The 12849-nt window shown below is 54.1% G+C and overlaps 1 protein-coding gene across 1 annotated transcript; it reads right to left on the minus strand.

Moving 5' to 3' along the window:
• Nucleotides 1-729: 729 nt before the first annotated feature.
• On the minus strand, nt 730-11851 carry KCNK18 (potassium two pore domain channel subfamily K member 18). The gene is made up of 3 exons (XM_059901088.1): nt 11632-11851; nt 9126-9254; nt 730-1520 (listed from the first exon to the last, which is right to left on the minus strand). Exons 1-3 carry the CDS (start codon nt 11849-11851, stop codon nt 730-732), a joined length of 1140 nt encoding a protein of 379 aa, XP_059757071.1.
• Between the last annotated feature and the right edge of the window lie 998 nt (nt 11852-12849).

Here is a 12849-nt window from a genome sequence, read left to right on the forward strand (position 1 = left end):
CAGCATCTGCCACGCAGATGCCCCATTCACATGCCAACTCATTCATGAACAGGTCACGAGTACAGCCACCAATGAGTGCCAACCCTTACACGTACCCATCCACTCACATAAGCATCAATACTTTCACATGCCAACTCAATCACGAGGTGCGATCATGTGCTGCTTGGTGAGAACACTGGTCTACACCGAATCTGGCAATCAGGAACTATCCCAGGCCCCTGTGAACACAGGTGACAATTCCTCTCAGTGCCATCAGTGTATTTTACAAGGGCTGGGATTGGGCTGATCCCATTCATGCAGTCATTCAAGAAAAGAGGTGGCTCAGACTAGCTCTGTTTCATCAAGGGTAAATGGGGAGCAGCTTAGAAAGATTTTAATTTAGCTGAATGTACAAATTGCAAAAACAAAAGGTAAATTTTTTCTCATGTTGCAAGAAATCCAGTGACATCTGTAAGGTGGTTTCATCTACATTAGGTGGGGCTTTTGAAAAATGAAGACAGGGCAATTAATTGAACTTTGGAGGATGGTGACAGTTTTTGTCTAATGTCCCGATAAGAAGGGCATTGGCCACATTTCTGCAGGGCCTCGAGACTGAAATCAGCTGTCATGCAGGGTGTCACTCTGAGGCCTCAGCTGACAGGCTGCAGTGCCACCAGCTCTAACTACACTGTCCCAAAAGACAAGACAACCAGCTGGGCCGGCATCATCACACGAGAGTCGATGGAGACTTCACTTTTTAACAGGATTGTAACACTTCCCGTTTGCAAAGAACAGCATGACATTTTTGTAGATGTGAATCAGCCTGTTTTGCACCAACTTGAAAGCCATGCACACAATCTCCATCCCAACGATGATATAAATGGAGAAGAAGAAGAAGTGAGGGTGTTCTAAAACAATGTCCCCAAACCCAACGGTGGTCAGTGTGACAAAGCAGAAATAGAAGGCATTTTCGAAGTTCAGCTGCTTCTCCCAGATGGGGAGGATGGCAGCTGCACAGGAAACGTAGGCGAAGACCACGAGGGCGATGATGGGGAGGAGGATGTCCAGCCTCTTCACCTGCAGCCCCGCCTCATCCGGGTTGTTGATGATGGAGTACGAGAGTCTCCCGGACACCAGCTCAGGACACGAAGAGCTCCTCTCCATGGCCTGAGGGGGCACCTGCAGTGTGTTCCCTTTCTCTTGTGCTAGAAGTCTCTCGAACAGCTCCATGTTGCTGCTTGGGATTGAGGGGGCAGGTTTGGGGCCCGGGAGCTCTGGGTCGTTGATGGCAATCCTCGGGATGGCTTCGTCTACAGGATTGGTGTCAGGTCTTCTTTCGCAGGGGGGTCCGGAGCGCCACTTGGGAAGGGGAGTGGGGAGGAAAGGGAGTTTTTGGAATTGGTGGTAGGACATGGCTAAGATGGCTCCCAGGATGTCGCCTGTGTCTGTGAGGACCAGGAACATCACGGGGATGCCCAAGAGAGCACAGAGCATGCACAGGTACTCGCCGAGCCTGGTGACAGGGTAGGTGTTGCCGCAACCTGAAAAAGAGGGCAGAGCCCGGGACTGCCGGCTGCTCTTCCCCCTCCCCTGCTCAAAAAGCTTTAAAGAGACCTTCTGCCATTTCCTTTCCCTGGCATATGACATCTTACACAACATGTTTAAAAATATTCATCTTAAAACATTCATCCACTTGTCTGACACTAGGTCTGCTTTGCTGGGGGAGCAGGAGGGGAAACCCAGCTTCTCTTTAGGATGAGGGACGACTCATGTCCAGATCTTGGACCCGCAATGTCCTTGGCAGGAGACAGCCCCGTGTTTGGGAGGAGCTGACTGCCTTGCCTTTTGCCATTTCTGAGCACCTGAAGGAGGATGGGCCCAGCTCCGCTGGAGGGCTAGGAAGAGCACAGGTGACAGGACATGTGGGCTTTGCAAACACAACCCTCACCTCCATCATCCTCCATGAAGGCGCCGGTTTTTACGAAGCCACCCTTGTCCTTCCTGGGGTGTCTGGGCCTCTGTGTTTGTTTCTATATAATAGGCAATTATTATGTGCCAGTGGCGTGTACAGCAGTACAGTGTGTACAGCACGGTGTTTGGGACGGCGGAAAGCAGGACAGTGACTAAAATACAATGGCTGCCCTCGGAGCCATTTGTGACTTGGTGGGTCAGACGTGTTCATAAGCCAGAGTGAAACATTGAGGACCCCAGCATCTAGAATCTTACCCACCTCGTCTCCAACTCCAGCTCTGCCATCTACTAGAAAGTTACGTGACTGCTCACATTTTCAGGTGTCTTACCTGTAAAATGGGGATGACAATACCTGCTTTGTCTATTGACCAGCTGGAAGGATGACAAGAGACCAGCACCTCACACACAGTGAGCGTGTCGTTCTCGGGAGGTTGGTGTCCTCATTCTAATAGCTGTTTTTTTTGAGCATTTACCGTGGGTTGGGTATTAACCAGCCTTCATCGGTAGGTATTATCACCATTACAGATGGGGAAACTGAGGCTCAGAGAAGTGAAGTGACTTAGCCAAGAGCATACGTGTGATAAAGTGTGGAGTTGGGGGTCAAACCCCCAGGGCCATCCAGTTCCCAAGCCAGCTCCCTCCGCTGGGTCAGGAGCACCAAGGGGTGGGACCCTCCAACCATCAAGAACAGGATTGGAGCAAGCAAAGAGAGGATGAAGCCTCCATGCTCTTCAGGAGCCCCCTCCTTCCATCACCCCAGCCCCCCACCCTCTCGTGTCTAGAGAGGGCGGGATCAGAGGGATGTCGAACCCCACAGCGCAAGTCGTTGGATCTTCTGGAGTGGGCAAGCTCACTGCCTTCAACAAAGAGGGAGAAGTTTCTGTATTTAATGCCTATGTTTAATTTTTGGTGTCATAAAGGATGACTAATACAGAAAAACCCAGCCTAATTATGTAAATTAATTGGAAGGCAATTCCCAGGCTGGCTCATCCCCAACCTCCTCCAGGGCTGCAGCTTCCTGTGCAAACTCTGGCCTCAGCCTCCGCCCTCCAGGCATACGCACAGGATCAGGCTGCCCATCTTCCTCAGGGTTCTGGAAGAGGGCTGTGGCCCTCACCAGGTCCCATCGCTGTGCACCCCTCCCAGGGCACTCCACGCCACCCTGACTGCGTCCATGAGGTACCATTTGACGGCAGGGGTGGTGAACTCTCTGTGCACTCATATTGTTTGTGCACGTGTGTGCTTACTGCATGCAATGGGACACAGTGGTGAGCACAGCAGATATGAATCGAATAACCACCCTCGTGAGTATGCAATTACACGTGGAGATCAGTAACAAGATGTGTAAGAGCAGACCAACAGATTAGAACAAAGGCATCCCTCCTGGATTTGCATTTATTGAGCACCTATTCTATGCCAGGCTTTCGTGGGTGGGATTGGGATACAATGAGGAACAGGCAGAGGTCACGCCCTCTGGGGGCTCCTAGTCGAGCAGGAAGCAAAGCCTTGAACTCAGCTCCCCACCTGTGCAACAGGACCCAAGGGCACCAGGCTCAGGAGTGAGCCTGCACTGGCTAAGCCTCCCGTCAGAAACCCAAGGCTGTTCCGCAGGGCTGGACTTACTGAGGGGGCGCGCAGGGTGTCTGTTGCCTCTCTTTCCCTTCCCCGTTCCCTGCAGGTCTCCAGCAGCTCAGCCCTCCCCTCAGGGAGAGGAGGCTGCAGAAGTGACCTCAGGACAGCATCTTGTCCAGGCTTCGGTGAAAGCCCAGAACCATGGAGGAGATGGGGGTGGGGTGGGGTCTTAGGGAGAGGGAGGGGGTTGGGGACAGAGGGGGGCCCTGGAGAGGAAGACCAACGGCCCAATGTGCCCAGGACTGAAAGCCTCATGTTCTGGTAAACCCTTAAATGCTAAAACCATGGCAGCCTTGGGCACACCAGGGAGTGGCTTGCTCTAGCCAGGGTGATTGTGGAGGGTGAGGAGAGATTCTCCGGAGCAGGGAAGAGAAGAGAGGAGGGAGCCTGGAGCCCCTCGTGGCGGGGCAGGAGCTCAGAGAGGCCTGGCCGTGGGGTCTCCGGAGCCTAGGCCCCGGTGTCAGCAAATATGCCTGCTCCTGAGCTTGTCACAGGCCTTGCAGTCCTTAGGGGTGTCGGCAGCAGGGCCCAGGGGCAGGCAGCCACCCCGTTTTCCAGATGTTGCCCGGAAGCCCCCAGCTCTCGTGCGCCCCTAGGAAAGTCAGGAGAGGCTCCCCAGTGGAAGCCCCCCAGCCTCCAGGATGGAGTCCCAGGGCGAGATCTATTTTATTTAAAGAAAAGAATATCACATTTCTTACAGGATTTATGGAGTAAAGTGCCTTTTAGAGTCAGAATTCCCCGCATAGCAGAACCCCTAATGCTGGCAACCACCATCATTACTGCATTTAATGGACAAGGAACAGGGAAGTCAGGTGACACGCCTGGAGTCGCACAGCCCACAGCCTGTGGGCACCCCTCGCCTGAAGACCTCCCTCCACACGCACGCTCTCCTTGGCAAATGTGGGTTTAGTGGATTGTAAACAAAGTCACTGTGGCTGCCTCTGGGTGGAATAGGCTTACAATCCAGAGGACACGCCACATTGCAGAGAACGCGTCAAGGAAGTAAGTCTCAGAGGGCACAGGCCCCTATGAAGGAAATGCATAACCTACCCAACTACTGAATGCTAAAATGCATAATGGAAAATCATATTATTTCTTATAATGCATGCCGATATTCCATCAGTCCACGCCACTTAGCCTGTGAGTATTTAACAGCCCGTACACTTCCTAATCCAAGGGGGCTGATCCAATTGGGAATGACTGGGGATTGACCAACCTCATACCTTTCAGGGGTCCCTTTTGCAGCATCAAGGCCAGGTGCATTTCAGGTGACCCAGAGATGTAGGGCAGGAAGCAGTATTACCAGCAGGACCATTACTGATTACGGGCAGCGAAGAACCTTCCCCAATCCTCTTCCAGTTGTAATCACTGGATGGCTTGATGTCTTAATGGACTTGTACCATGAGTGGCAGCATCGTTTTCTTGGGATATAAACCAAGCTAATGCATTTCCATTAGGTCAATGGTTCATAGCCTGGACTACCATTAGAATCACCTGGAGGGCTCTGAAAAATACTGATGCCTGGGTCTGTCCCTAGTAAGTCTGACTTGATTGGTGTGGGGTCCAGGCATGGGGGCGTGTAAAAGATATCCAGGTAAATCTGATGTGCAGCCTGGCCTGAGAACACTTGCCCCAGGAGGGTGCTTCTCAAACATCCACGTGCATCAGAATCACCTGGAGAACTGGCTAAAACACAGATCACTGGTCCCACATCCATAGTTTCTGACTCAGTAGATCGAGAATGGGGTCTGGAAATTAATTTGTATATCTAACAAGTTCTCTCTGGTAATGCTCACGCCACTGGTCCAGGGACCACGCTTTAATAACCATTGCATTACATCAGTGGTTCTCAACAGGGGGCAATTTTGCCCCCCAAGGGACATTTAGCAATGTCTGGAGACATTTTTGGCTGTTGCAACTGGCAAAGACAGCAGGGGAAAAGGTGGGTGCCTCTGGTGAGTAGAGGCCAGAGATACTTCCAAACATCCTACAATGAATGCAAGGGACAGTCCCCGCCACAGAGAATCCTCTAGTCCAAGATGCCAGTAGTGCCAAGGCTAAAAAACGCTGCCTTAGATCAGTCCCCTTTTGTTCTTGAGAAAAAACCTAACGAAACCCCATACTCTCAAGCCCGTTTGCTTCCAGTCTCTTCCTTGCGCTTGCTGACCCCCTGTAACTGTTGTTCCTCAAAGCATTCCCTGGAGCTCTGGGGTCCCTGAAAAGGCCAGCTGTGCCCTGCTTCTACCCTGCTTGAAACCACTTCCCTCCCAGAGCCCAAGGTCACTGCTGAATGGGACAGTCACAGCACTTACCTCGTGGGGCTGTCATGAGAATTAAACAAAATCATGCATATAAAGCACATTGACACAACGCCTGGCGCTGGTAAGTGCTCAGTAGTGCAGCTATTAAGTTACTGTTATTCTTTCTGCTCCTGACCTGTCCCTGCTTGGATCAACATTCAGGTGAATGAGACCGGTTCTGAAAGAAACCACGTGGGGGCGCCCTTGGACACAGGCATATGTGCCCATTTAAGAAAGTGTGTTGCAGTAGGCACAGGTCGTCCACCCAGCAGCCATTCCCCCATCTTTCCCTGGAATGCCGCTGCTCTCTCACCTGATTTCGAGATAGATACGATCCGTCTAAGTCATCCTGGTAATCCAATCCCCTTGCCAGGGACTGGCTTGGGGGGTGGGAGGCTCCCAGGAAGAGTTTCTTGCCGATTATGACAGCCAGCCTTTTCTCTATCTATGAGATGCAATTATGCCCGGACGGGAAGTGGACCTTGGTGACCATCTTGTGACCCGCTGAGCAGGACGGAGAGAACCTGATAGTCAATGTCACAGCTGAGCGGCACATCAAGCGGCCTGAGAGCTGTCCCCCACTGGACTTCCTACTTGGGAGGTGACACATTTTCCTTGCAGTTTAAGCCAGCTGGGTTGGGTGTTCTGTCAGTCGCAGCTGATCCTCACGCTGACCCTCAGAGGCAGGTCTGGGAGGAGTTATAGATTAGGGAACAAGGCTCAGACGGGCTAAATTGCTCACTGGAGGTCACACAGCTCTGACCCAAGGTGGCTGGCCTCCAGAGTCTGCAGCTGGCCACCGTGCTCCACCTCTACCCTGAGTGTGAGGGGACCCCGGGACGAGTGCCCAGCCACGGCCCTCGTGAGCTCAGGCCCCCCGGGGATCGGTATTCTCTTGAATTGATGCTCTCTTGAATGAAGATGGGGCCCCAGTACCTTTCGCTGCCCAAGATGGGCAGGGGCTGAGCAATGAGTCACACTCCTGGTGGGGACGCTGACCCAGGAGCCCCTGACCCGTGGCTGAGGGCAGCTCCACCACCTCCACTCCTGTGACCCCCTCACCGCCAGCAGGGGTGGCTCCTGCCAGGCCTGGCTCGGCCCCTGCACCTGGCCCACCCTGCTGCCGCGCCGCAGAGGGAAGCTGGGGCCCTTAGTTACTAGAAGGTCCTCCGACGCTGGCCCAGGGACACGGTGCCTGAGTGCAAGACCAGAAGCCCCGCTTCTCACAGCCTGCCAGCCTCAGTGGTCTCTTCCTCAGAGGGGCCTCTAAGCCCCGGAGCTTTGCCTCCTGCCTGGCTGGAAAGCTCTCTCAGCCTTCTTTGCCTGGTTAATCTCCACAGATCCTTCAACTCAAAGGTCACTTCCTCAGACAAGCCTCTCCCCCATCCCCGAAAATCAGGACCACCCTCCCCCGTCCTGTTTCACCCACTTCCACAGCCCGAGCTTCTCCTCTTGAGCACGTCTGTGTGCTTAGCTGGCCATTGTCCCCGCCGCCATCAGACTCGGAGGCCCACCAGGGCGGGGAGGCACCCAGCTAGGTCAGCCCCAGGCCCCGCACAGAATAAGTCATGTACAGGGAGAGGCAGTGGGGTTCCAGGTTAAGACCCAGACAGCCTGGACCCAGACAGACCTGAGCTGTGCCCCCTGCAAAAACGGTGGCCCTGCCTTGCCTCAGAGAGTGGGAATAATAACAACAGCTGCCTCAGGGTTGTTGCGAGGTGTGAATGGGCTAATCATCACAAAGAACTTAAAAGGGAGCCTGATGAGCCTTAAATACACATGCGTTAGCCAGCACAGCGGCTGCTGTCTGCTGTTGCAATCATAGGCGTTCGGTATTTGTGAAGGAAGCAAGGAAGGAGAGAAGGAAGGAAGGAAGGAGAGAAGGAAGGAAGGAAGGAAGGAAGGAAGGGAGGAAGGGAGGGAGGAAGGGAGGGAGGAAGGGAGGAAGGGAGGGAGGAAGGGAGGGAGGAAGGAAGGGAGGGAGGAAGGGAGGGAGGAAGGGAGGGAGGAAGGGAGGGGGAGGGAAGAAGCAAAGGCCATCTCCACAGCCCAGTTCCAATGTCCGGTGTCACACAGGAGCCCACCCTTTGTGCAGCCACCGAGAGGAGGATGTGTGGCATTGAGGGTCCACAGAGCCCATCTTAAAACGTGCAAGTGGTCACCGTAGGGAAGCAGCTCTGCCTCCACACCCTCCCCTCTGCCTGGGGCTCCGGAAGGGACGTCGCTGGGACAGTGTCTTGCACAGGAGTTTTTCCCTGCGTGGAGGCTGGAGACACGTATAAAGCAAGTGCAGGGAACAGGGTGAGGCCAGCTCCTTCCTCTCCCCAAGTCCTTCCCTTCTGGGAACTGTCATCCACTCCAACGGGACACAGGAATCTGAGCGGCCCCTGCTTCCAGGCGTAGCGAGGCTCTGCCTGGGGCTCCCCGAGCAGGGGTAAGCAGAGTCTCCACAGCACCCCACAGACCTGCAAAGCTGGCAGCCTACTTTGGGGAAGGAGCACTGGACCTGGAGTGTCAACAGCTCTCGTGGGCGCCAGCTCCACTCACTGCGTGACCTTGGCCCCTGACATCACCTCTCTGGGCTTGGGCTCCCTGACCTGATTCACTGTGGGCTTTAAAGGAGGCAGCTTAGCACGGCCCCTGCAGGCAACTGTTAGCTCTCCTTAGCGCTGCAGCTCCCCTTCCTCCTCTGCCCTATTGTTGGTGCTTCCGATCCTGCTCTGGCACACCGTCCTCCCCCTCCACGCCGTGCCCTCCTCCATTCCCTTGGAGTCAGCTGCCATCAACATGCTGGTGACTCTGAAACCCACTCCCCAGCCCCAAGGCTGGGGTAGCTGTGCTCCCGCGATACCCTGAGCACATCACACGGACCACGTTTGGTTGCCCCCGAGTAAAGGAACCTGGGCAGGCAGGTACCCGACAGGTTGTGTTTTGTACAAGAGCGCTCACTGGGAGACAAGAAGAAGCCGAAACGCAGCCCACACCTCGCTCACTGGGGCCTTTGCCCAGGGAATGGGGCCGTGCCCACATGAAGGAAGGGTATTCTTTTCTCATTCCCACAAATGGGCCAGTGGCAGCCCTGCTCACTGCCGTCTCCCTGAGCACAGGGTAGGCACTCCACAGTTGTTTCTTGCACTAAATGAATTGAACACTTCAGCATCCCCACCAAGGGTCCTCCTCCCCCTCTCCCCTGCGCCCACCCCCAGCTTTCTGTCACAGGCCTGCCCTCGCCCCTGGACTTACCCACTGTGCTGATAAATGTGCAGCAGAAAATCAGTGAGCTCAGGAGGGACCAGACTGCAGACCCGCCAAACCACTGGGGCTTCACCTTCTGCAGCAGCTTCCCGAGATCCCGCTTCCTGCCTTCCTCAACTCCAGAAAGAGACGACCAGCGTGAGAGAGAAGGTTACACCCTTTAAAACAGGTCCCGCCCAGGGGGAGGGGCGTCTTCCCCAGGGACCACGCCCCCTGCCTTGTGGCCCTCATCAACACTAAATGGAGGATCTCAGAGCCCTTTGTTCAATGTCTCTGCAGTTTAGGTACTGCTCCAGCACCTGCAGAGGTTAGGAGGTCACGTAACCCTGTGTGCTGAGCACCCAAGAGAGAGGCCCACAGGGGTCCAGCCTGAGCTCAGCCATGGAATTGCCCTGTGGCCTTTCTGAACTTTCTGAGCCTTGCAAAGGGGCCTACTCACTTCTGCTCTGTCTCTTTCACCTGGTCTTGAGAACTGAAAGAAAAAGGCTTTTATGAAATGCAAGCTCTTGCGTGACTGCAAACCATATCCACTCCTGGAAGCCATTAAGCCTGATGGAGTGCGGTGATCATATTGGGATCAGCTGGCTGAGGACGCCTGGGAAGAGTTGGCGGAAGCAGGCCTGGGGGCCCTGGTTTCTCAGGGAGGTGTCCAAATGGTACCTTTGGCCTGGCAGCCAGTGGGTTTTAGGGATCCCAGAAGTCACCTGCCAGCTGGCACAGTTGTAAGAAGATGTCACAGAGCCTGGCACAGCAGGAAGTCACCACTCGTTTGAATGGGCACCAACCTGGGAGTCCAGACACCTGCAATCTAGACCCAGTTCTGACCCTGACTAGTTCCTGTAGTCGTGGACAAAAGGCTTCTTTCTGAGCCTCAGTTTCCCCATCGGGGAGGCAGCACGACATGGCTTTGGAATCTAAATGCCTGGGGTTGAATCCCTGGTTCCATTTTCTAGTGGGTGACCTTGGGCAAGTTGTTTAACTCCCAGTGTCTCAGTTTCCTGATCTGTAAAAGGGGGACAATTCATATCCACCTCATAGGGTGGGTGTGAGGATCAAGTGAGATAGTGCATGAAAAACACTTGGCACAGGGTCTGCACTAACCAGCACTTACTGAGCATTTTAATCTCCAGTGAAAATCAGTACAAAATGCGGATGGACCAGCTGTGTTTTCCTATACCATTCTGTGCATCAGAATCACCCAGGAAACTTTTTAAAAATAAGATTCCCAGCCCGGTCCTGGAGATCCTGATTAAGTGGGTTTGGGGAAGAGCCTGGGAATGTGTATTTTAGACCAGCTCCTTGGATGATTCTGATGCGTGGCCAGGTTTGGAAAGCCCTGAACATGTTGACAGTCTGGACCCAGTGATGGCTCAGAGTGTCTGATGGCAGACGGCATCTCCTGGGTCATCTGAGTAGGCTGTGTCTGTCTGGCACAGATGCAGAGAGAAGGAGTAGGACCCTCTATGGAGAGAAGACTCTGCCACCTGTGATCAGCCTCTGGTCCGCCCCTGCTGAAAGGACCTCCCACAGGGTGCAGGGGTCATTACCAGCCTGGCTGAGGACCTGTCATACCATGGGACCCTGTTCTTCCCTTGAACTTTAGAGTCTGTTTTTCCTTTGTCTTTTATTTACTCTCTGTTATTTTATCTTGCTTTGTTGAATGCATCTTTTCAAGCTTTAGGGGACAGTATGGAAATAAGTGACAAATACGAATGAAAAGCAATAAGGACATATATAAAGTGCCTTGTGCCTTCCAAGAGGCTTCATGTCCATTACCTCATCTGCTTCCCACAGGGTCCCTGTGATTGGTGGGCCTGAGATTGTGGGCCTTCTTCTCCCTGGCAGACTGAGACCCAGAGAGGGCAATCTGCCCCAGATCACACAGCAAGCTGGGAGAGCAACTGGGACTGAAACCAGGACCCAAGTTCTTCTCACAACACCTCCCTTCTCCCCTGAGTCCGACCACAGAAAAAGGCCACTTGAAACAAGAAGTAGGAGAGCAGGGGGAAGGCTACTATCTTGGCAGTCCAAGCCTAATTTGGATTGTTCCTTGAATTCCAGTCCTTGTAAACTGAATCATGGGGTGGGGCAGGCAGATCTGAGGACCAGCCTAGGAACCCACAGCTCCAGATCTGGTCACCCATCCACCCCACCCCACCTCATCAAATCTCCAGCAATCCATCCTCCTCAGAGTCTGCCGGTCTGGGTAGGGCTGGGAGCTGAGGCAAAGGGAAGGGAGCACCCGCTGGGTGCTCAGCACTTTTCCTACATTCTTTACATCAACCCTGAGAGGCCGTCCATTATTCCCACCCCCATTTTACAGAGGGGAAAACTGAGGCCCAGAGAGAAGTCACTTGCTTAAGGTTGCCCAGGAATGGGCAGGATGCAAGCAGAGGGCTCCCAGACTCAGCTTCCTACAAGGCAGTTCTCTGCTCTCTGGGGCCTGCCTCTACCCAGAGAGAAAAGGCCCGCCCTGCCCAGGTACGCCACCTACCTGTTCTGTTGCATTTCAAGATGTCACAGAGCTTCTCCAGGAACTCCTCAAACTCCGGGTCATCTGCCCCCAGGTCCTGGCTGCCCTCAATGGCTGAGAAGAGCGCGGCACCCACCAGCGCGTACGTCACCAAGGAGCAGTGGAAGCAGAGGCGAGGGAAGATTTTCTTCAGGGCCTCCCAACAGCACCTCCTATCTTGAAGCGGCCCCGCAGCCTCCATCCTCCCAGGAGTGGGCAGGACAGGAGCTGCTGGAAGAGGGAGGAGCCTAGGGGTCCCGCCAGGAGGAGGAGGGGGAGTGCCCCGAGAATGGCCCGGCTCCAGCGCTAAGTGGATGGTGCCAGAACTTCCCCCAAGGACTTGGGAAGCAGGCGGCACTCCTTGCGCGTTCAGTTCCTGAGAGTTTCTCAGATAGCGCGCCCCCTAGTGTCTCAAATTAATATTGATCCACCAGGCAGGTGCGCTCCCAGCAGCCTGGCCAGCCAGAGAGCTGACCTTCAGGGGCTTTGGGAGGAATGCATGGTGGTTGCCTTGTGCTTTGGCCTTTCCCATCCCAAAGTTGCGCTTTTGACTCCAGGTACCAAATGTGACTCGGCTTTTAGTCAGGTGATCATCCTTCCTGGGAGTTGTCTGTGGTACCCTGACTCTTGGACAGGTAGAAATAATAGCAATTAGTGCGGCCAGAGCTCCACAGTTTACAAATGGCCTTTATTCTGTGTGGATCTAATTAGTGGTCCCAATTCTTCATTCCCCTCTAGCATACCCAGACTTGCCTTGGCCTCAAGGTGGGCAGAGCATACTTCCTTCCTAGCATTGGACTAAGCCATGTGACTTGCTCCAGCCAATCAGGTGTTAGCAGACATGACGTAAGCAGGGACCTGAAAAGTGAACGTACAATGGGACCTGCTCCCCTGTGCCTGCCTCTGCCACTAGGGAAAAAAAAGTGCCCCACATGGTGGATGTGGAGATGTGTGGGGGTTTAGATCCCCCTTCATGAAAGGTTTCTCCATGCAGCTTCAGGGAGCATGGTTCCTGACAGCCTCCAGCTATTCGTTCTTTCGGGGTTTGCTTCAGCTTTCAGGCCCTGTTCTCCGGGAAGCCCTTGTCCAATGGCTGAGCAAGGTGGGGTACAAGAGCTTAACCATTTCTGCCGCCTGCCGGACTCCTCCAACATGAAATCTTCGCTCTCTGTTGGTCTGCCAGAGATTTTGTCAGGTCTG

This window comes from Balaenoptera ricei, chromosome 16 (genome assembly GCF_028023285.1).
Source record: "Balaenoptera ricei isolate mBalRic1 chromosome 16, mBalRic1.hap2, whole genome shotgun sequence".
NCBI lineage: Eukaryota > Metazoa > Chordata > Mammalia > Artiodactyla > Balaenopteridae > Balaenoptera > Balaenoptera ricei.